The sequence below is a fragment of the Dermacentor variabilis genome, chromosome 2 (assembly GCF_050947875.1).
Source record: "Dermacentor variabilis isolate Ectoservices chromosome 2, ASM5094787v1, whole genome shotgun sequence".
NCBI lineage: Eukaryota > Metazoa > Arthropoda > Arachnida > Ixodida > Ixodidae > Dermacentor > Dermacentor variabilis.
In genome coordinates, this window is record NC_134569.1 from 75,439,331 (window position 1) to 75,462,530 (window position 23,200).

The window sequence follows — 23,200 nt, forward strand, 5'->3', positions numbered from 1 at the left end:
AACGTTTTGTCCAAAACGAGAGTGCCAAGTTGATGTTCACTGTTACCTTGCATGCACCACTGCTGTTTGTCTGTGTAGGACACAGAAGGCGCAGGGAGAGGTGTTTGCTTGAGACATTGTTGTGTGCCATATTTCATGCTTAGTTAGCTTTTGATAAAGTACCTCATGTCCAATTAATCTTCAACTTACGTAATGCAGGAATAAATGAATATATAATAAAATGGATTGAAGCATATTTAACAAACTGTACGCAGGTAGTTAAACTGGATGGTTATGTATCAGATTCATTAGCTGTACTCTCAGGAGTGCCCCAAGGCTCAGTATTGGGACCAATATTGTTTCTCCTTTATATCAATGACATCAGTAGTGTGGCAGAAGAGGGTGTTCAGGTTAAGCTCTTCGCAGACGACTGCTTAATTTACACCACAATTACTAAACTAGATGACCACCTTAAAATTCAGAAATGTTTGCAAAATTTAGATGATTGGTGTAAGAAATGTAAATAATTTATCCCAAATCTACATATACAGGGTGTCTACCTACCGGGAAAACCGGAAAAACCGGGAATTATCAGGGATTTTGAGTACTCTGGAAAAACTCAGCGAAAACTCAGGGAATCTGTGCCTCTATCAGGGAAAACTAGCTGTAATTTTATTGAAAGGGCCGAAAGTCGCGATAATGCTGGCGTGAGTAACAGACAGGAATCGTAATGAATTGTCTTTGACGCCCTGTCATAGGCTGGAGGAGTTGACAGTGTGCTGTCAACGACCGACTTTCCGGATTCCGAATAACTTGGACGGCTACGCGGCACCACCACATACCCTTTAGAGTCAATGTATCAGAACGTCTGAAATTTCGGGCGCAAGAACTCTTTGCCGTCCGATTTTCCGGACGTTTTGCCGTGACCGCAGGTGCAAAACGGCATTAATCAAAGCCACTACGACTGCCATTTTGATTGCCTCGCCGCCTCGAACCGGCGCTCTCGCACGCAGATCCGCTGGCAGTTGTAGCCACCACTGCGGCAACGCTAGGCCTAGCTGCTTCGGCGTTCGCTATGAAGCTTCTGGCCGTTGGGTACCGTGTTTTTTATTGAAAGAATTCGTTACTGTCAGCAATGGCACGGATTCCGCCGTTGTGGTCCTCGCGATTGGCTTAGAAGCTTGGAAAGCACGGTGAGTTGCATAATGCCGGTTCCCGAAAGTCAGCTTCGCGTCCGTACAGAAATGGTACGTGGTGAAGCATACGTAAAAGTATTGCAGTGAAGCATAACAAGCGTAGAAAGGGGCTATTGCCACGGGACACAGTATGTATTCCTTAATTATACACGCATGCACCCGGTATTTCCTGTCACAGTACGAGCACCGATAGGCCTAATACGTGTACCGACAGGCCTTCAGAGCGTTTTCGAATGTGTCTGTGGCGGTTTGAGCCCTTAAGAGCAGTGAATGACAACCATTTATTTTTTCCAACTGGCCGATTTTTCGGATGTTTTCGCGGCTCCTAGGGAGTTAAAAAAATCGGACGTAAACTGTGCAACTGACCAAGAAGATGCTTCAAATGGTCTGTGGGACGAACGAGTGGCGGATGAAAGACAAGAACATAAAGTACCTACGCATTGAGGAATGAATGGGAAAGGAAGCGTGCTGCCACGGTGTTGAAGGAGCTTGAGCTCAAAAAACAAAGTGTTGGCTGATGCCGAGATGCAGGTGTCACTGATGATCCAAACCAATATAAACTTTTTAAAGCAGTGAAACACAACACTGAGGTGCTGTGGGCGGGCTGAGAGTATGTCAGGACGGTTGAGGTTGACTTACGAGCTGTTGAGAAAGAATCGCAATTGTGACAAAGTTTGGGCCTCATACCACTGAGCTTGCTATCAGTTGATAGAAATAGCTGATGTTTGAAAATATTTGCTTCTATATGTATGTCCTTTTTATTCGTTACTATTATATTTGAGAATGTTTGACTCGATTTGCATATTTTTTAAGACATTTTATTTGCTATGGATTTTACTAATGCCTCCCGTTATTCTCTTTTTGAATAACATAAACACTACTCCTTAGTATTCAAATTGGCTTAAGTCGTTTTTTTTTTAATTTTTTCATATGCTTACTAACTAGAGAGTGACAGCATCGGACAATAATGGTTTCATCCCGTCTTGACATAAAACATAGTTCTGCATCACTCAGGGAATTTTGCAAAGGCACTCAGGGAAAACCTGGAAAACTCAGGGAATTTGGAAATGTCAACTTGGTAGACACCCTGAATATACACACATCAGCAAAGAGAAAACTATCTATTCCTTTTCTTACAGCATTGGAGCACATTTATTGGAGAATGCGCACCAGCTCAAGTATCTAGGGTTAACAATAACACAAAATGTGACATGGGACCAACATAGAGATAACGTCTGCATGACTGCCTATCAAGAGTTATACTTTCTGAGAAAAATCTGGAACATGCATCAGTTAATGTAAAACTTATTGCATACATCACCATCATTAGGATGATACTAGAATATTCTGCCGTTGTTTGGAGTCCCCATCAAGTGACGCTTAAAAGGAAGTTGGAAAGGATACAGAGACTGGCGGTGCATTTTATTTGTTCGATGTACCGAAGGAAGGAATCGGTCACACTTATCTTACAGCATTGCAACTTGGATCTTCTTGAGTTACGCAGAAAGAAATATAGGCTGAAGGTACTTTATCAAATAATGCAGGATCAGCTTAAGATAGATAAGCTGAAATATCTAGTGTACACGCTCCATGCAAAAGAAACCCGCGAACTAGCCACGACTACGTCATAAAGCTATACCATACCACCAGTGATACATATCGATACTCATTTTTCCCGGATGCGATAGAAATGTGGAATCAATTGCCAAAAGATATCACGAACTTTGAAAATGCTGCTGAGGCATATTTACGGGAGTTTTAAATTTAGTTTTGAAGTGCCAAGTGATATGTACGACTTGATGTTCATTGTACGTATTTTTATAAATGTCAGAAGTGTGCTGAACAGCATTCAAGTGTACATCTTATTCACTGAATTGACAAGTGCTAAGCAACTTTACGTACATTGACATTGTCCATATTTGATGTATGTAATTGTATTGTCCTCTCTGTTATGACCCTCCAAGAGGGTTGAGCATTGTCACTGCCTTGCATGGCACATCACATTGTGGCAGAAATGTTAAACTTGAATTGGATTATGAGGCATACCGTAGTGGCGGACTCCGGATTAATTTTGACACCGTGACATTTTTTAACACGTCCCAAAATCTAAGTGCATGTGCGTTTTCTATTTCACCTCCATCGAAATACAGCTGCTGCAGCCAGAATCAAATCCGCGACCGCTAGCAATGCCATAGCTGCAAAGCTACCGTGGCGGGCACAGAAGTAATGACTTGACAGTCGACCACTTCCGTAGTATCGTCTGGACCCTGTGGTGTGCTCTAATTAATGCGGCTCTGCTTCTGCACGCCCTGCATAGTTTGTTCGCTTGACATATTTGCATGATGTTTATTTTTCAGAAATAATAGGAACGTACTGTACCGTACCTTGAGTGTATCCAGTTTCCTCGCAACTGCTGTATAGCAGTAGGGTTTCCTTGCCTTCTCACGTCACCCTCCCCCTCCTGCCCTCTGTACGGGAACTGCCTCTTTTCCTCGCTCCTCGTTGCAGCTCTAGCTATGTCCCTCCTGGACTGTTAGTAGAAAGGGAAGCATTGCGGTTTCTGCAATGCTCTTGAGCGGGGTCACAGATAATTACAGCTGTCAAGAGGTTAATGTGGCGACGCCCAGGGAGCTCGAGAGGGCATCGTGCACATTCGACGCGGTGGGGTCCAAACGAGTTTCTAGTGTCACCTTTCCTCTCTGACTCGCTCTCATCATATATACACAAGCTCTGAACCACCCCACCACGCCAAACAGTGTGCCAGACAGCAGCAGTGGGAAAGTCGAGGAAAGAGGCAAAGAAAGCTTTGCTTTAAAAATATGTTGTGGAAGCTTCTTCGGCAATACATTTGTTGCCCTTAGGCAACTGCAGACAGAACACCAAAAGTAAGCTTCGCCCCCAGCTATCTATGGCTTCATGTAGAACTTATACAGAGAGTTTTCGTCAAATGTAAAGGAGAGGTGTACACTACATTTCCTCTACATTGCTTGTGTGATACCACTGCAGTAGAGGATTTTCCGTAGCTCTTCCTCCTTTGACCATGCTTTCCAAAGAAAGCAAGTCGCACCAAACTTCTTCCTCTGTTCCTTCTCTAATTCATGAAATGTCGCTTGCTGCTTATATTCGATGTTGGGCAAATACGTTTAGCCAAAAGCTCGGCAAGAAAAAAAATACTTGTGCGATTTGTTGCCTGCAAGAAACATTTACCTATGAAAGGCTAAGAATAGCTTTCTCCACCCGAAGAAATCATCAGGTACTATATAATTAAATGGCACCTTTAATTGATATCATCATGGTGCCAGGAATGGCGGGCAGATGAGTTTAAATGAATATGATATGAGTTTAGAAGAGAATTACTTTGAAGTATGTTCCAAATACATTTCATTGTTTTATTAACTCAGTGGTATTGTAAACAGTTTGGGAAATTAAATATGTAGTTTTCACAATCACTTCTAACCTGTGCTGGGCTGAGCACGTCAATAATCATTACAGTAAGAGTCTCCCATTGAATATCAAATAGTGATACGCACACACATTTATTAGCAAGTTTGGTTACCTTAAAATTGCATTTGCATAGTCAATGCTAAAAAATAACCTAGTAAACCATTACACTAAAAATTAGTTTTTATTTGACTCACATTAAGAAAATAGAGTTAATTCACACTAGCTGTCTGGTGCTGACAACCTGTGCATTATTATACAGCATCAAAAGCCTTTTGGCATTTGACCTTGCCACCAGCCATCACTCATCACGCTTGCTGTCAGCCAACAAGCTCAGTATTTAGGGTGGCACTGCGAAAGGAAGAACAAATGAGCAAGGCATAAGCTGCGCTCACACTGAGCCAAAATTAAGTGATGCTGTACTGGTTGCTATGACTGTTGCTTAGGATATAACTGCGAGGACAGTGTATTTTCTCTTGTCTATGTTTTGTAGGCAAATAGTTCTATGGCACAGCTTGTGGCAGCAAGCCTCCCCTGTTCTTTTCCTTCAGTGCGAAACATCTGATGAATCACTGTTGTCGAAGTGCAGTACTTCATTTGCAAACATTTAATGCAACCACAAATATAATGCAAGGCGGAAAGAAGAGAAAGGGCACCTTCAATAGCGTGAAAAAAATTGTTTTGGTTGTAACTTCAAGTAAGCATGGGTAATGCATCTGTACTCATTTAGAACAGCACCTTTTAGTCTACTGCGATGTGCGCAGGCATCATTTTAATGCTCATCGCTGAATGCCCATCAGCTGTGATATCTGTACTACAAGTTCTGGGTCCTGCTCGAGCACATATCGGGTACAGGAACAACTATCACTTTATCCTGAAATGTAAAATGCATGTGATACGCTCAGCTGAGCTGTGACATAGGTGCACGGCAGCGAGTGGCATGTTTGCATGGTGAGGCCGCTTGGATTGGCATCGCTGTTGAGGATCAATCCATTGGACCTATACCCCCGGCAAGAGCATTCTTATTGCAGTTGGATTCCTTTGCACAGTCGCTCCCGTACCCTTTCATTGCGCACCCTCACTGTTCACAAATCCGTGTCCCTTGCTGCTGAGAGGCTGACTTTTCTGTAATCTTTTAACTTCCAGTAGCTGAGCGCACCTTATGCACTGTACTTCACCAGCAGCATGACATTATCACGAAATTCAGCACATAATCAGGCACGTATTCTCAAATTATATAGAAACAAACAAAGAAATGTGTGCTCCTGCACAGCCAGCAATATATTAGATTTGTTTTCAATACTTGTATCCTACCTAATCTTCAAAAATCTTTTAGTAGTAGTACCTAGTTTCTGAATTGAATACAAATATTAAAAGTGTAATATCCAATGTTGCCCAAATTGTAGAATATTTGTGAACCTTGGCTATTTTATTTATCCGCATTGTTTCTATTCTGCACATCTAGTTGCATTTTTCTTCAGGAATACTTTTAGATCTTGGTTCTTTAGTACTTGCGCTGCCGATTCTGCTCGTTGAACTATTGCGACATTCCTCTGTTCCACACAAATTTTGGTTCTGATTTATAAAAGTTTTTTCTTGCAGTATTGAAATACGAAACTGACTTATTTAGAAGCATGATCCATTTAAGCAGCAATGCCATTTCAGTGGTTTCCATTTGCCGAGATTCTGTTGTAGTAGGTAGTTCAAGCTTGTAGCATTTCGTTCCAGCTGAAGTGACAGCCCGCATAGAGTCCGATGCTTGAGTCGGCATGCAACTCGGGCTTCATGTGCCGCTTGTAAGGCACCACACTACACTCTGTCTCGTACTCGGCAAGTAGTGCTGCTGAAGCTATGCAAGCAGTATAGTCATAGAAGTCCCATGCCATGCACTTTGCAGTGCAGTTGTTTTTGATGTGAGACACTTTCTGTGGAATAACTATATCATATATTTTGGCTACAGCGTGTGAATATAATGTTATGTCAGATTGCATTTCTGCACTTTTGTGTTTCCAGTATGTGGTGCCGTATGCTTTGGTCGCAAGCGCTGTTACCGTTGTTCGCATGAACAGGTCACTGCGCTCATTCAGTGGTAAGCAGAGTCAGATCTGTGCCACCTTCCATCTAATAACTGCATCATTGCATCATATTTCATGACATAAATGTGTGCAACTTGATGTTACATGAGTAACATGATGCATACCTTTATGTTTCCATATGTTGACACTATTTCTTGATTGCCTACTATGTTTTAAAACTCAGTATAATGTGCATTGCAGTAAGCACATCTTACTGCACTCATGTCAATCTGTTATTGTTCTCTTGTAACTTGTTTGCAGGCTAACAACTGAAAAAGACATACTCATGAACAGCCTTGAACTGAACTACTTTGAAGCTCCTGAGCTCGCCGCCAGTGGGGAAGATAACGAAAAGATGCTGGACATCATAGAAAAGGTAATGAAAGTATACCATGCCTTGAAATTCAGTATGGAGAGCTCAGCCTCTTTCGGGCCATTATATTAAGGCACTTCAGTATCTTAAAAATGGCTGTAACATGCCCTGTGTTTCGTAGTCGTTAGTCGACAATCTCTGGAAAAGGAATACCTGTTGCACCATTGAAAAGAAATCCATATACTGTCAACATCCAATTTTTTGGGCTCCCTAGAGGCTACCCACCTCTAAGACGTCTGAAAATCAGGCAGTCTGAAAAAAAACAAATGCATGCCTTAACTGTCCTCGAGGGCTCAAATCACCACAGCCACATCCGAAATAGCTTTAAAGGCCGGCCAGTACACTTATTAGACGTCTCTGTGCTTGTACTGTGGCAGAAGATGGGTGTGCACACATGTGTAATTAAGGAACACATTTTATGTCCCATGACAGTGGCCACTTTGCATTCTTGGTATGCTTCTCCGCAATACATTGCGTATGCTTGACAGTGTAGCACTGCTGTATTGAGCTGAAGCTAACTTTCAGGAACGAGCATTGTGCATCATTTTAGCCCTTGCTGTGCTTTCTGTGCTTAGACGCCATCGACGAGGATGACAAAGGCAGAGGCGGCGCCATTCCCGACAGCAGTAAATTCTTTAAATGAAAAAAATGGCATCGAACAGCAGAAAGCTTGATAGCGAAAGTCGAAGCGGCTAAGCTTGACGACAGCGCAAAACGATGTCTACGGCTGCTGGCGGATCGGTGTGCAAGAGCACTGTTTTAAAGCTGTGGGATAATCAAAGTGGCAGCAATAGTGGCTTCAATTAATGCTGTTTTGAACAAAGCATTTGAAAAATCAGATGGCAAAGCGTTTCAGCATGCGAAATTTCAGATGTCCCTACGCATTAGCTCTATGGGGTACATAGTGGTTCTCCGAAGGCGTCCAAATTATCAGGCATGTCCGACAAATTAGTCGTTCACTGTAATGTTAATCGGAGTGACAAGAAGAATTTGGACCATCAAGCAAATCACCTTTACAAAACAAGGCCAGTTAAGTTGCCTGTCTCATCTAAAAGCATTCTAAAATAAGTGAACACTTTCATGCAAAGAGCATGCCAAAAATGCGGCTGCTGTGCAATATGCACATTCACTATTATTGCTTGTTGTACTCACGCAGCTTCAACATTTCATAACTTAGGTTATTCCTTACTGCTTTGTTCAGCAAACTTGTGCTGCTGTGTTTTGCAAGGCTAAGAGTAAAGCCACAGTCAGTTTCACACATGATACCAACATATCCCACACACACATTTAATATTATTTTGCCATGTATGACTCACTTTTAGTAAAGAAAACATTATGTTCTATTGTTCTGATATGCATTTTATAAAATTGTTGAATCTGACAAGAAGTTTAGGGAAAATGGCCTGAAGCGGATCATTATTGATGAAACACTATGGTCAAATTTTGGTTTTCACTTCTCAGCCACGACATGTATTGAGGATCTGAGTGAATGCTCCATTTAAGGCCGCTTGAAAATTTAAACTTAGCATTCACTCCTACTTGGTTCTAAAAGAGAGGCTGGCGCTTGTCTTCCTTTTGTGTATCTTGAGCAAAACGTGAACAAGGTGAATGCAGGAGCCAACGTTTCGACAAGTGGACTTGTCTTCTTGTCTTCAAAGAAGAAGACAAGTCCACTTGTCGAAACGTTGGCTCCTGCATTCACCTTGTTCACGTTTTGCTCATCGTCTTAAATTTCCATCTCCTGCATTCCCCGTCTTTTCTTTGTGTATCTTGCCTCACTGAAGTCAGCAGTGGTCTATAAGACTGGCAAGCCTGAATTTTCTTTATAGAATGTGCAATTTGTCACACAGGCATTTCAAAGGCTTTCGAGCTGATAGCATATCACGTCAGTGGTGAATTAGGCATCACAGGGTTTGTAGCGATCCTTAAAACCCTTGAAAACCCTGGAATATAAAAATAGCATTTTCAAGGCCTTGAAACTCTAAATATATTGAAGTCTTTAAGTATACTTGAATTTCGTCAATAGGCTTTCATACAGCCGGTTTTTAGCGGATGCCTCTTGAATGCCTGGCAACTACGTGTTTGAGCCAACCAAAGCATCCACTCCATTTCTGTAGCCCCAGCGCAGTAGTGTTGTTACAGTGGTGGCAGCCATAGAGTTTTATACAATAATTACTAGAGGGAACTCTGGTGCTAGTGTCTACGGGAGCTGCAATGAGAGCGGTTGTACCAGCATGGGAATTCTAGGAAGTACATAGATTTGCCTAAACTTCGTCCTTTTGGCTTCAAACGGCTTTGTGACTTTGCAAACTCGTCATTTTCGACAATGTACTGCGTAATAAATAATTAAATGAACATCATTAAAATTGTCTGGCGGCAGGATTCGAACACAGGAAAGCTAGCACAGAAGCCTGATATTGAAACCATTAAGCCACGGACGCATGCATCGAAAAGCAAATGAAATGACCTAATCAATTTATCGCAGGCATGCCACTGGCCTTGAGATGCTTGGCACGTTTCGATTTGGCCACCTGGACAAGCTCAATCGTTGCAATTAATAGCAATTGTGCATGTTCGCGGCGTCTTATGCACTTCAACGAGTACAGATTATGCTTAAACTTACGCCAATAAGATTTATATAACGTAATATACAAAGCCACAAGAACGTCTGAATCCACAAGCACGAAGATCAGACAAATCCATGTGTTTCCCATCATTCCCATGGTGATACAATGACAGCAGCACCAGAGTTCCCTCTAGTAATTATTGTAGGAAACTCTATGGCGGCAGTGACAGCAGCTAAGCCTACCATCGTTGTGGGAAAGCATAGAGCATGAATAATCGCTGTCGCGTCTTTTGTAGCTGCAATGTGCCGGGAAAGCACAATTTCCAGCAGTCGTGGTTAAACAGTGCTACTTATAGGGAGTGGATTTTTTCGGATACGTCAAATTCACATCGGGCAAACCTTCGATGTATCATCAATGGGTGAGTCAGCCCTCAAAAGTCATATAAAGAGCGCAAAATGCATTGCGAACACGAAAGCGACTACGGCACGTAGTACCATGTGGAGCTACTTGATGGCAATTGCTTATGAGCAACGCATCGAGCCAACTCCATCGTCGTCGTCGGATGTGAGCAGCCTGTGCAAAGTGCATGCGTGTGTGACCGATGCGGAGATACTGTGGACCCTGAAAATGGTAACATCACACTATTCCTACAATTCGTCATCACACACAGAATTGTTCAAGAAACTGTTCCCGGATACCAAAATCGCTAAGGCATTTTCCTGCGGTGAAAGAAAATCTGCATACATAGTGTGCCATGGTCTGAGACCCTTTTTTCTCTTGTGCCTACAACATGAATTAGAGCAATCTGATGGCTACACCGTTATGTTTGATGAGTCTTTGAACGACTGCCTGTAGAGAAAACAGATGGACATCCATTTGCGGTACTGGAGCACAATGCCCGAGCGTGTAACCACGAGAGGTTATATGTCGGTGTCCACGGGACGTTTGACTGCCGAAGGCCTTCAGGAGAAGCTTCTGGCTGCCTTGGCAGATTTGCCGCTGGCGAAAGCTGACCAGCTGTCTATGGATGGCCCCAATGTGAACCTAAAGTGTTTTAGGGAAATGCAGGAATACTTACAGCAGAACCATCAAGTCCAGTGTTTCGACCTGGTCACTTGCGGACTGCATACAATACATAACGCTTACAGGGTGGGTGCTGTTGCCAGCAAGTGAGGCATAGAGAATCTTCTTTCAAGCCTCAGTGCCATTTTTCATGATGCGCCAGTGCGAAGGGAAGACTTCTCTACTGTGAAGGGCAGAATGACATTTCCTCTCAACTTTGTTGCTCATCGCTGGGTAAAAAATGTTGTTGTGATTGAACGTGCCCTTGCGCTGTGGGGTGATGTAAAAAGGTAGGTGGAATGCGCAAAAAAGAAAGAGGTGAACTTGCCAAAGTGTGCATCATTCAGACAGCTCTGCGAATTTTGCCAGGACCCACTGCTGTTGGCCAAACTGAACTTTGCTCTCGGCATTGCGGAATACCATTGCTCACGGAATACCAAATGGACAAACCACTGATGTTCTTTTTAAAAAAAGATGTAGAAGGTCTCGTGAGGAAACTTCTCACAAGATTCATGGAGTGCTCACTGCTGTCAGCTTCCACAGAAATTGTCGGCTTGCTCAAAGTGGATCTCGTAAACCCAAATAACCATGTATCCTCAGAAAAAGTTGACATTAAGCATGCAGCTGAAGGAATGGTCAAAGCCGCCAAGGTGAGCGCCAAGGACGTATTTGCCTTTAGGATGGAATGCAAACAGTTTCTTATCAGTACTACCAAGAAAATTCTGTAAAAGAGCCCGCTGACATACCATCTAGTTAGGAGCCTATCTTCGCTAGACCCTCGCCAAATGGCCTGAAAGCCAGATGAGTGCCTCACAGGCTTCAGGAAAGTATTAGACACGCTCATTGCAGTTAGACGATTGGGTGAGCATGAGCGTGATTCTGTCCTAGGCGAATACACAGAACTTCTGCAAGAGAAGAAACACAACCTGTGGCAGTTTGACAAACACTCTTTTAACTTAGACGAGTTGTACCTTGAGCTCTTGAAGGTTGACTCATCTTATAAGCACTTGTGGAAAGTTGTCCAACTTCTGGTCTTGAACCACCGGCAGGCAACTGTTGAAAGAGGCTTCAGCGTGAACCACCAGGTCTCTGTCGAAAACCTGAAGGAGATCTCATATGTGTCGCAGCAAATCGTTTACGATGCAGTAAGCGAGGCTGGTGGCATCCTGAACATTGTAATAACGAAGGAGTTGCGTAGATCTGTATTGGCCGCAGACAACCGCTATCGAGCCTACTTGGAGGATAAAAAAAAAAGAAGTGATCGAGCAGTCAAAGGCATGAAAGAGAAGCCACATTGAAGAAGAAATACATGGCATAAAGACGAAGAGGAGGAGGCTGGAGGCAGCAATTGCGGATTTAACAGCTTGTGCCGACAACTACGCTAAGTGGGCAGAAGCTACAAGCCACATCACCTTCATTGTGAAGTCCAACAGTTTGAGAAAAACGGCAAAAGAAAAGACTCTGGAGCTTGCAGAAATGGACGACAGGTTGAAGGGAAAGCTTCAGGAACTTAATCGTGAGTCCACTGTTTGAGAATGCGCCTCTTTTTTTGCGAGTGTGCAATACGTCTAGATTGTGAAATTAATTAGTTTAAGCAAACCGGCAAAAGGAATGTTGACACCTGCAGAAAGCAATGCAGTGAGACCAACAATAAACAAGAAGTGAACGGAGGAAAGAAGCTATGAAAACTTGTTAGTTAGCTATTGATTGTGGAAAATGTGCCTACTTTTGTTTGTGTGCAGTAAAAGATGTGCTTCATTGCTGTTAAGCACGTTGTGGTCTTTTTCTATGATCTCAAAAAGTCTTGTTTTAAGTCCTTGAAAATTCTTTGTTAGGGCCTTGAAAGTCCTTAAAAACCCTTGAATTTCTTCCTTCACGGTGGCTATGAACCCTGCATCACTACAAAGGCAGCTTCAACGGTCGGCGAGTCAGTAATCTAGCAAGTAGGAGTTGTTCTCAACTCAAAAGCATTCGAGCAACAGGCGTGACCACCGTTGTCAGTAGCTTACTTGCACTGCAGTCAGTGGCAGCCCAAGAATTCAGTACAAGATCCAACCATGCATTCTCACTGCACTTTTTGTCTATGCTTGTGAACTCCAGAACATAGTCCCCAAGAGATGCAAATATTTCCGCTATGGGAATGTATCTGACATTACTGCATTACGCAAAGCTATGATACAACAGCAAATTATATGTAAATGCATAGTTATTTTGGTCAAGAAAGCTGTTGTAATATAGAATTCTCAAACAGCAATAAGGGCAGGATATTAAAGCCGCTCAAGACTTAACAATAAGGAATGTTAAGTTTTATATAGTTTTTTAAAATGTTTGTATATTAATCTATTTATTTATGTATTTGTTTACTTATTTGTTAATACTGTCAATCTCGTCAGGGATCATAGCAGGAAAGGCATGTATGTATATAAGTAACCTTAACACACAACATACGAGGGCGAATCAGAAAATATTTGCCCGTATTTTTTATTAGCCAAAATAAGGTACATACATATAATTAAAATATACATACTATTCTACATTTCTACGTACCTTACACTATTTTTTCACATAGTCTTCACACCTGTTCAGACATTTGTCCTATCACAGCACTAAATTTGAGATGCCCCTGTCATCAGTCAGCGACACATGCGGCCTCCCCGAACGCTTATTGCCATGCAAGTCCTCACGGCCTTTTGTGAACTCGCAACACCACCACCCCACACTTCTGAAAGCGAGACACCTTTCTCCATACGTAGGCTACAATTCCCTGTGGATCTCGATGGGCATTCGTCCCTTGCTCCATAGAAAATTAATCACATTTCATTGCTCGTATGCCATGGACGTATGAAGTACAACAGCCATCTTCAACAACTGACAGCAGCGCGGTGCCACGGAGCCACCGGCAGATACGGCCGGCCGATCGACGAAAAGTCCACCACTGGGATGGATAGGTTGACTTTCCATTTACAGCTGTAATTTGGCTAAAAAAAATATCTGATTCACCCTTGTACCAGTCTGTATAAATGCAACTACACAAGCTAAGTAGACAAAAAGTAATAGCTTAACGTATGGTAAGCAGAAATAACAGCAAGTACCATGTGGCAGTAAATTTAAGAATAATAAATTGTGAATAAACTATAAGGTTGAGTTTAGGTATCAGTAGTGCAAGTAAAGATTATGCATACAATAAATTGCACAGGAAATAAAAATAAGACAGGTAATTTGCAAAGCATACGATTCTTTTTCAACTAACGATAAAAATATTGGTAATGTTTGGCTTTTTGTAGTAAAAGAATCCATCTTTTTCTATTCATATGCCATTCAAGGAAAAAAGGAGTACTAATGACTTTCCGTATGAAGTAACTAAGGGGTTCATTTAATATGAATGTCAGGTGAGTCGTTCAGTCACGCAAACTTGGCTAAATTTTTTAAAGTAGAATACCGGCTCGTTCTAGCAATTCTGTAGGTTAGTTTGTTATTCTATGTTTGTTGTAAATACATTTTAGTGCCTTTCTTTGAACAGCGTCTGGTTTGTTAATGAATTGTTTGATGAAGAAAAACCAAACAACAGTGGCATATTCCAAGATCGATCTAGAAAATGTGTTATATGCTAGTAACTTTTTACCTGGCAGTGCTAGTCTGAGACGTCTGTTTAAAAATAACTTTTTTCAGTGCAGTTGAGGTAATATTAACAGGCCAATCCTGTCCAAAGTTGTGTGTTAATGTTAAGCCAATTTACTTGTACTGTTTAAGTAGGTTAAGCGTGGTGCTATTTATGGTGTACTGGAATCCCGATCTGTTCTTCTTTCTTGTAATTGATTAGATTTTATTTTATATACAGTGTCAGTTGCCACAAACATTGCACTATCTGGACACCAATGTTAAAGCACTGTTTAAGGTTAAATTATCATTATAAAATTACTTGATACAGAACATACTCATCAGCAAAAAGTTCTACGTTAACGAGAATATTAGAGGGCAGGTCTTTAATGTATAGAAGAAATAAAACTGGAGGCATACGCTACCTTACGGAACTCCAGATGTCGCATTAGATTTAGTGGAAGAAAGCCGATTTATTTTTACAAACTGAGTGCAGTTAGTAAGGTAGTCGAACACTTTCACTGCGTCATGGGTAACGGGTGTGTCGTGGCAGTTATTCCTCCTCTGTGGCTGTGCAGGGCATTCCTGTCTGCTAAAAATCAAAGGAGAGGGAAAGTTCTTTTTGCTTCTGATTTGACAAGTCAGGGCACCATTCCTCCACAGCTTGAGGTAGCTTTAAAGGAGCACAATCCCCTATTGACTCACAGATGGGTCATGACGCTTCAGAGGAATATTACGAGTGACCCACTGGTGGATCATCCTGCACAGGAAATGAGACTTTAAAAATTGTTTCCGCAGTGAATGTGTTAATCTAGTCAGGAATGGGGCCCTTTCCTAAGTTACGTTCAAGCTTTTGAATTACTTTTTTATGTGTTACACTATCAAGACCTTTTGAAAAGTGGAGGAAGATTAGATTAGATACTTGAACTACTAGTTCAATTAGCTGTGTGATCGTGGAAAACCATTCTTGAAAACCATGCTGACATGCTGTAAGTGTTTCTTCCTGTTCAAGGGGCTTGAGTATGTGTTTTAAGACAATGTGTTCTAATAGCTTTGCACACTGTGCATGTTAATGGGCTTGGTCTGTATTTAAAGAGTTCAATACTTCCCGATTTATGAACTTCAGCTGTTTTCCATTCCTTTGGGAGTGTGCCTGAGAATAGCGACTTGTTAAAGAGCATTAATAGGTATAGTTAAACCTCGATATAAAAAAGTCAGTGAAATTGGCAATTTACTTCACAATATTGAAATTCTGTTATATTAAAAATCGACCTTTCATGCAAATAAATAAAGTTGCTGATGGATTTTTCTTACACGGAAGGGGCTGCAAAATTTTCTTAATTTAGAGCAATCGGAAAAGGCAAATCTGAGTGAGAAAAAATATAATTTTTTTTAATTTGAGAGTTGGCAACGAAAGATAACGGCTTCGTACTGTGTGGTCACATCAACAGTACAAAGTGAAACCAGCCATGCTTTCACGTCCACTCCGCCGCTGCGGTGGATAGGATCGGCCACAGTGGTACGACGCTATCATGAGAAGTGCCAGCAGAGGGAAGTTAATGCTTCATCTGCCTGTAGCTTCAGCCCATCTCTAAAACTCTAGATTACCCAACCTCCTGTTCTAAATGCGTGGGAAAACGGCACACGTGACGCCGTACCATCTCGGCACGTCCACTCTTTCCATACACGGCATATTACCTCTGAAGCAACAAACGCGTAAGCTGCATAGGCGCTCAGATGCACTGACAGCCATGCATAGCCAGGCCACACTAGAAAAGGAGACACGCACCAACCATTAGAAGCTTCGTTGTCGTTACATTTTTTTTATTAACATAGTTCAAAAACATAGCTGGGGCACTTTTCAGAGTTTTTTAGTGTATTCTTAGGTTGGAGCTTCCTGGCTTTTCTTAATTTGGATTTCATTTATTTGATAGCTGCACTGAGAGTGTGATGTGTAAATTTTAATGAGTTAGTCTTCTGCAATTTTCTTAGTCATGTTACTTTGCATTTGGCATGTACATATAGCATCACAGGTTATCCACAGGGTATGTTTTTGGTTGTGCAGTGAGGTATAAAGCCTCTAGCCTGAGCCACCAGGTATCAGTGTCTGTACTGCAGTTGTATGAAAATTGCATGAACAAGGGAAATTTGTGGATTGAATGATAGAGCATACTACATAGTGTCGTTAGCTTTACTAATCAGGATATGCGATGCTTGACTGAGAAGTAGTCAGTGTCAAGAAAGGGCACAGTGCATAAAGTTGATCACCTTTTAGCTGAGTTTACTCATTTGTAGTTAAATTTAACAATGATATTGTACGCTTGCTTTTCATTATTTTGGTTTTTACAAATTTTACAGCCTCTCTGCCACAGGATTTTGCAACACCCTCCAAACACCCGCCGTGGTTGCTTAGTGGCTATGGTGTTGGGCAGCTGAGCACGAGGTCGCGGGATCAAATCCCGGCCACGACGGCTGCATTTTGATGGAGGCAAAACGCGAAAACACCCATGTACTTAGATTTAGGTGCGCGTAAAACCTCATAATTTTTTAACCCTCCGACCATTCTGTTTTTTACCATGGTAGCTATGGCAACTATGATGGTAACATGGATCCTTGTGAGATGATGTGGGGATGTAATTCTGTGCTGAGTTGGCTTACTAGCTCGCCATTAATACTGCCACGGTATCTCTAGAAGCACCAGAGTGGGGATTTTCTCACTAGCGGTATAATGCAGCTCATCCTGAACTGCTGCCTGAAGTTGTAGATTCACAAGATGTATCCAAGCTAGGACGAAGCTTGCAACTGTCCTGTAAACAGTCTGCACAGATTACGCTAACTGCTAGAGACTCTGCATATGGCAAAATAGTTATTGCCCGGGTACTTCTGCTCCAGGACTGGCCTGTGTACTGTTCAACAAGCACAACTAATGTGCAAACATTCAATATGGTGCTTACTGTCACATAATTGCAGCCACCAATAATAAAATGCACTGGAGAGGAGGTCGTGGATGTTGTCAAAAAGTTCGCTCCATATAAGTTGTTCAAAGAACTTTATTCCGTCTTCCTTTAGACACTTGGTGTATTTTGCTGCTCAATTGCAGTGTCTACACATGAAAGCACACTTAACAGTGATGTCGGGCAATGATCATGTCGGGTCATAGTCGGGCAATGTTGACCCTTTCTTTTGATTGTCAGAGAGGCTCACAACACATGCATGCAATGTGCATTGATTTTGTTAAATCGAAACTGCAGAGCAGAATACTTTGCTAAATTTCAAGAAAAAAAAAATGTGTGGCTTTCACAGAAACTATGATCCCAAAGTGAAGAAAGTTTGTTACGTAGTGGATTTCATAAATTGAGACGAGATTCAAACGTAAATGACAAATATTAATGGTCTCTTCAGGTTTGTTTGATTGATTAAAATTATTATTGGCATGTTTGAAAATCCCCAAGAGAGCTTCCCATACCAATTCAAGTGCTTCAGTAATAATGAAATTAGTTTCATCCATGATGCACAAATGCTAACAACTTGGCACTTTCAGTCACCTCTGTGGCCAAAGGCAAGCATGTGGGCTCAGCAAGCCTCATGCACCTTTATTGCTTTAGCATTTTAATTGTCCAGGAAAGCTTCCATGTTGAAGAGCAAATTCTATGCTTTGAATGCCAAACTCATCTATGTTTCACAGCAAGCTTGGTGCCGTTGACCGTAACAAAAATTTGGTGCAAATTTTTAGATAATTTACAAGTTGCCTGGTTTGTCTTATCTCTCTCGCATTTGAAGCCTCAGTGGTCGTTGACCACTATTATTGTCAAGTTTGTTGAGGCCTGTTGAAAAAAAGTCACAGCCATAAGCATCCACTAGCTTTCAGGGCAAGTGATGCACTGCCGTCAGCATTAATGGCAGTTCATATTTATATATGTGTGTAGATTCTTCCATTGAGATTGTTTCACTGGCATGTGGTTCTTGTGTAAGAGGCTGCCTTGGTAGAACATGTACACAACAAGCAGGATTGTCATGAAAAGGAAAATTGTCGTTTACCCAACTGTAGCACGAAGCAACAAAGGAAACCTATACAGGTTTCTCAGAAAGAAAGTTTTGTGGTGAAAGAAAAATTTGTCCTGGTCTGGAGATTGAAACTGGAACCAATGCATTTCCGAGGCAGTCACTCTGCCATCTGAGCTAACCAGGAGGCTAGCAGATAGCAAAGCAAGGGCATATTAATCTAAAACTCAAAGCACAGGGACAATGAATATGGCACATAGTTCTGCAGAATCCCACAGGTGGATGAAGGTTCAAGAAAGAAGTCCAGTGGACAACAGGTTTCCTTTTCATGACTTTTCCCCCACCTTGCATTCCTCCGTCACCTCCCCCCCCCCCCCCAACGTGAAGTTGTACAACAACAAAATGCCTTTTGCCTGTGTTCACGCTTCAGGAGTCATTGACTCAGCTGCCTCGTTTTTCTTCTGGTAGTACAAAAATTGACAGGTCGTCTGGCAAGAACCTCATGGGGACGCAATTAAGCACTGCAGTATACTTATCCGGCAATGTGCCCACGCCTTCTAGTGCACTTATGTGGAATCGCACTGTGTCAGGCAGCAGGTGCAGCATCTGCACATTCTTTGACGTCTTACGACCAATGCTAGGAGCAGGCCAATGTGTTAATTCAAATTTCTTGTCAACTAAATCACTCTGTCTTATAAGAGTTGGGGTCGGGCATGAATTAAGTGGTAGCTGGCTCATGCCATCGTCCAACTCATCCACGCTAAGGACATTGTTGAAGGGAAGGACTTGTTCTCAACGAGAACGAAGAATATGGGATTTATTTACAATATCTACATGAAGGGTGGAGAACATTACATTTCATCAGTCTAGCATGACTGAAAGAGAATGCACACTGAAGAGCCACAAAACGGCTGCTTAAAGACACTCTGTCCTCCCTAGATCCCAAGGTGAGCGAAAACGGCCATTCAACCTTTGATCAATGGGAGCGTCCAAAGTAATCGTAGTCGACCCGCCTTTGAGGGGGAGGGTTTACACACTCACTTCCGCACAGGCTTCACTGAACACACCGAAGTGAGCGGGTTCTCGTAGACAGGGGTGTGGCCCCGAGCAAGCGCCTCTCGATCCCAGAGCTGACCCCACAGTCAGTGGCCACCGCGTCTGTCCATCGACAGTGACGACTTCTGGGGCCCGTGGGAAAGCACCGCAAAACATCCTTTTACAGTAGTTACCCTGCTCCAAGCAAACCATGAAGGTGATGGCGAACTGACTAACAATACTTGGTCCAGCGAATGTCTAGACATGCCGGCGCCGTGTGGCTGTTGAAGAGGCGCATTGTGGTCCTTACAAAGCGAGTCGTCGCAGCGGGCTGGGAAGGGTTCAGAGGTCACTTCTCTGAAGATTGCCAGCCCCCGCAGGCCGATCGTAACAGTCTATATCTTGACTGCAATGTCATAGTTGCCATCAGCCAATCTTATACCTTCGATTGCTCAGTTGTAGGGATGGGCAAATATTCAGTGTTGCCGAATATTCTATCTAATTTTTCTCTATTTGTTACTTATTTTGATTTGAATTCAGGTATTTGATATTTTCGTATTACTCAGCGCTCCCGAATAGGTAGCCGGAAGCCACGGACGACCAGTACAAATACACATCTTGGAGGATATGCGCTTATATGCCATGGCTGCCATACAGCATCCATAAGTCTCGAAGGCTACACGTTTTTTAATTAGTAAGCCGAAAATGTGCAACGCAAAAGAGCAAAAACTGCACTAGTGCGCAACCGAAAGGAAGTGGCAGAGTACACATCGCCATAACTATCAGTGGAAAACGCTAGAACGCTTTGTGCCATGGAAGAAGGACAACTTCGTGCCTATTTATGCCTTTAAAGGGTCCCTCACCAGGTCTGGCCATCTTGAGCTGGCAAGCGCTGAGCATACAATGCGCACTAACAATCGTGTTTGTAAAGAATTGCATCTCGACGCGCTGCGGAATGGTCTGAAATTTCAATCTGAATGCCTTTTTCCCTTTTCCTCGCGGCGACCATGCTCCAAGCTGGATGGTGATGTAGTCGTAATCCTGCGCCTATGTACTGGTGCCTGCAGTGCAACGTTGCTCGTGGGAACACGCGACTTCAAGAATTATTCAAGGCAACATCTGTTATCTGTGCAATCTGTAGCCTGAATTGACGAATTGAACTTTAAAGAAATAATAAAACACACAAACTGAATGTCTGCGTGCAGTCACGCGCACAGGTACCAAAACTATGCCATTTTCTACCGTGTTCCAGCACGTGATCATGCTCTGCGATCTGCTTGTTCTGCCACAGTATTCGTGTAATACTGAATTATACCGCTATTCATGTGTCCTTGAACACAGCGTGCAAAATCATGCGCTGCGTGAAACAAGACATCACAACAACTTGCGTGCAACATTTTCAGTGGGAGTGCGCAGCGCCTCAAAAAGAAAGAAAGCAAGGAAGAAAATGAAGGCGGGGCCCGTGACGTATGCGTCACGCGATCCTTGAGGTCCGGTATGGAAGAACGGAGGGAATGAATTTCGCTTGCGGAGGCTAGACGAAGCGAGTGGAGAGAGTATCTTGCTATGCAGTGGAGCTCACCTTCTGAAATCATGGGTTCGCGGCACTGAAATATTTATATCTTGGCTATTAATGAGCCGACTTGAAAAATTTTTGCAGCAGAACACTCTCTGGAGGACACGTAATAACTTCCAGCGTATAACCGAAATTTGCTATGGGGCCTTGTGAGGAGCCCTTTAAAGCCTTTATTCTTGCGTTTACCGCCGTGCATAACACAGTTCTGGCCGCGGGCTTTCATAATTGCATAGTCACCATCTATGGTCACGTCGATAGCCGCCACGGTTTCTTCAACAGCGATCAATGCAAAAAGTAGTTTCCTTTTGACTCAATACGCATGTCAGCTGTGCGCCTAAAATGCTGCGTAGTCATCATACGTGATCGCACAGAATGCCTGCAGTTGCAGCGAACGGTAATCCTGACTCTGTGCGTGTGTCGGCTGCGTGCCTTAAGCACCGCAAAGTCACCGTTCATAATCGCATCGATAGCAGCTTTGGTTTCCTCTGTAGCCACTGCGGCAAACAGTTGTTTCATTTTGAGTTGGTGCAAAGCTGTCGATGATGAAGAGCACCGTATACATTGCAATGGACGTGCGACCTGTTGGCGATCAGCTCACTAGCGAGAAAATAATCGCGATGAACGCACAGTTGTGCAAAGTGTGTTGCATATGAAGGCGCGTGCCACGCCTGTGAAGGAAGTTGCAACGCCTTGAGCGCCACTGCGAGAGCCAATCAATCACAAGATGAGAATGGCAGCTTCGGCACTGCTTTTGTGCAAAATAGCAAAAGAATTTGCTTAATGTTTTCTGGGTACCCTCCAAAATGCGACATTCGGTTAATTTGGACTCACATTTTTTTCTTTTTTTTTCGATCCCGTGAAATCCTAATTGATGAGGTCCTTGCTGTGAAATGTGATCTATACTATTCAAAGTTATTTGGCCAAGTCACTATTCGCTTCGAACTTCAAATTCAATATTTGCCCAACCATACTCATTTGCAGCTCCTGTCAGGTACTTCAATAAATTGTATTGTGGACTCTGGATTTTCGTGGATTGTCCCACTGCAGTGATCCCCAAACCCTTCCAACTGGCGTAGATCACCGTGGTGTGATCTACATTAGTTGCAATGTGTTCCGCAGAACACATTGTCACCTAAAGCCTTGCAAATGTTACTGAACAGTGGCACATCGTAATGACCTATCCTTGCAGTGCAGCAGACTGCCCCTTACAATGTGGTGTGGGAGATGGTTACATTTATGCTTATTGTAATCTCCACACTTTGTCCCTTGACATTTCTTACAAAGTCCAAATAGAGAAGGGTTCTATGGCTCATGGTCAGATTACAGTCGAATCTCACTTAATTCAAACGTGACCTGAATACACGATCTGGCAGTTGTATGCTTGCAACCTATAAGTAGGCACAATGGCACAGAAGCCTTGAAGGATGGGAAAAGTGTGGATGGAAAATCCTGATAAATGCTACCACATTACGACACACGATACCCCAAAATATCTTTTTGCATTTGCTTAAGAAATTCTTTGTTTTTACGCAGTACAACGATAAGCGGCAATACTTCCAAGCGGGTTACAACAAGCATCTAGGTGACAGAGGACTTCTCTTCAAGTTGAAAACGATCAGCAAGTGGGAACAAATGAGGTACGCGTGGAACCTGAACAAGTACTAATCCTGTAAGGCTCACACAGATGACAAATGACATCCTAGAAATAAAAATGTTATTGCCTCCACTTTTGTGTACTTATTCCTTTCTTCAGTGAGAGCCTATACATTTCTAGCAAAAATGGGATGCAAGAATCAAGCAGGTGAAATTAGGATATTGTGACATATGTACATGGTGGCAAGAAAAAACAGTGAGGTTAGTTAGTTATGTAGGAAATGTAGTCAAGAGTTCGACGAAAGTTCATCTGGTTAGGTAACAAACATGATGATGAAGAAATTGCGGCCACTGACCAAGTCAAGGTGAAAAAAACAGACGTTTTGGGACCCGTACGGGTCCCGAAACGTCTCTGTGTGTTTTTTCACCTTGACTTGGTCAGTGGCCGCAATTTCTTCATCATGAGGTTAGTTAAAGTCTGCATCCATTTCGCCATCACACAAGATAAAGAGTTAAAACTAAAGGAAATACAGCGAAGTCCACAAAAGGATATCTCCCGTTCTCTACCCTGTATATCCTGGCGAAGGAGAAAATTGCTATGAAAGATGGGAGAAAAGAAATGAAAAATATGAAAATAATGAACAAGCAAACTATTGTTACGCATATGGCGCCTGCACAACACGTACGTGTTATCTATGTGACGT

General features: G+C 42.6%; 1 protein-coding gene across 1 annotated transcript in view; it reads left to right on the forward strand.

Moving 5' to 3' along the window:
- The window catches only part of ND-42 (NADH dehydrogenase (ubiquinone) subunit ND-42), a 41,665-nt gene extending 19,036 nt beyond the window's left edge, over nucleotides 1–22,629 (forward strand). The window contains exons 7-8 of the mRNA XM_075680973.1: nucleotides 6,953–7,067; nucleotides 22,437–22,629. Coding sequence (XP_075537088.1) covers nucleotides 6,953–7,067; nucleotides 22,437–22,568 — 247 coding nt within the window. The 3' untranslated portion in view covers nucleotides 22,569–22,629. The remainder of the gene's footprint in view (nucleotides 1–6,952; nucleotides 7,068–22,436) is intronic.
- The last annotated feature ends 571 nt before the right edge of the window (nucleotides 22,630–23,200 follow it).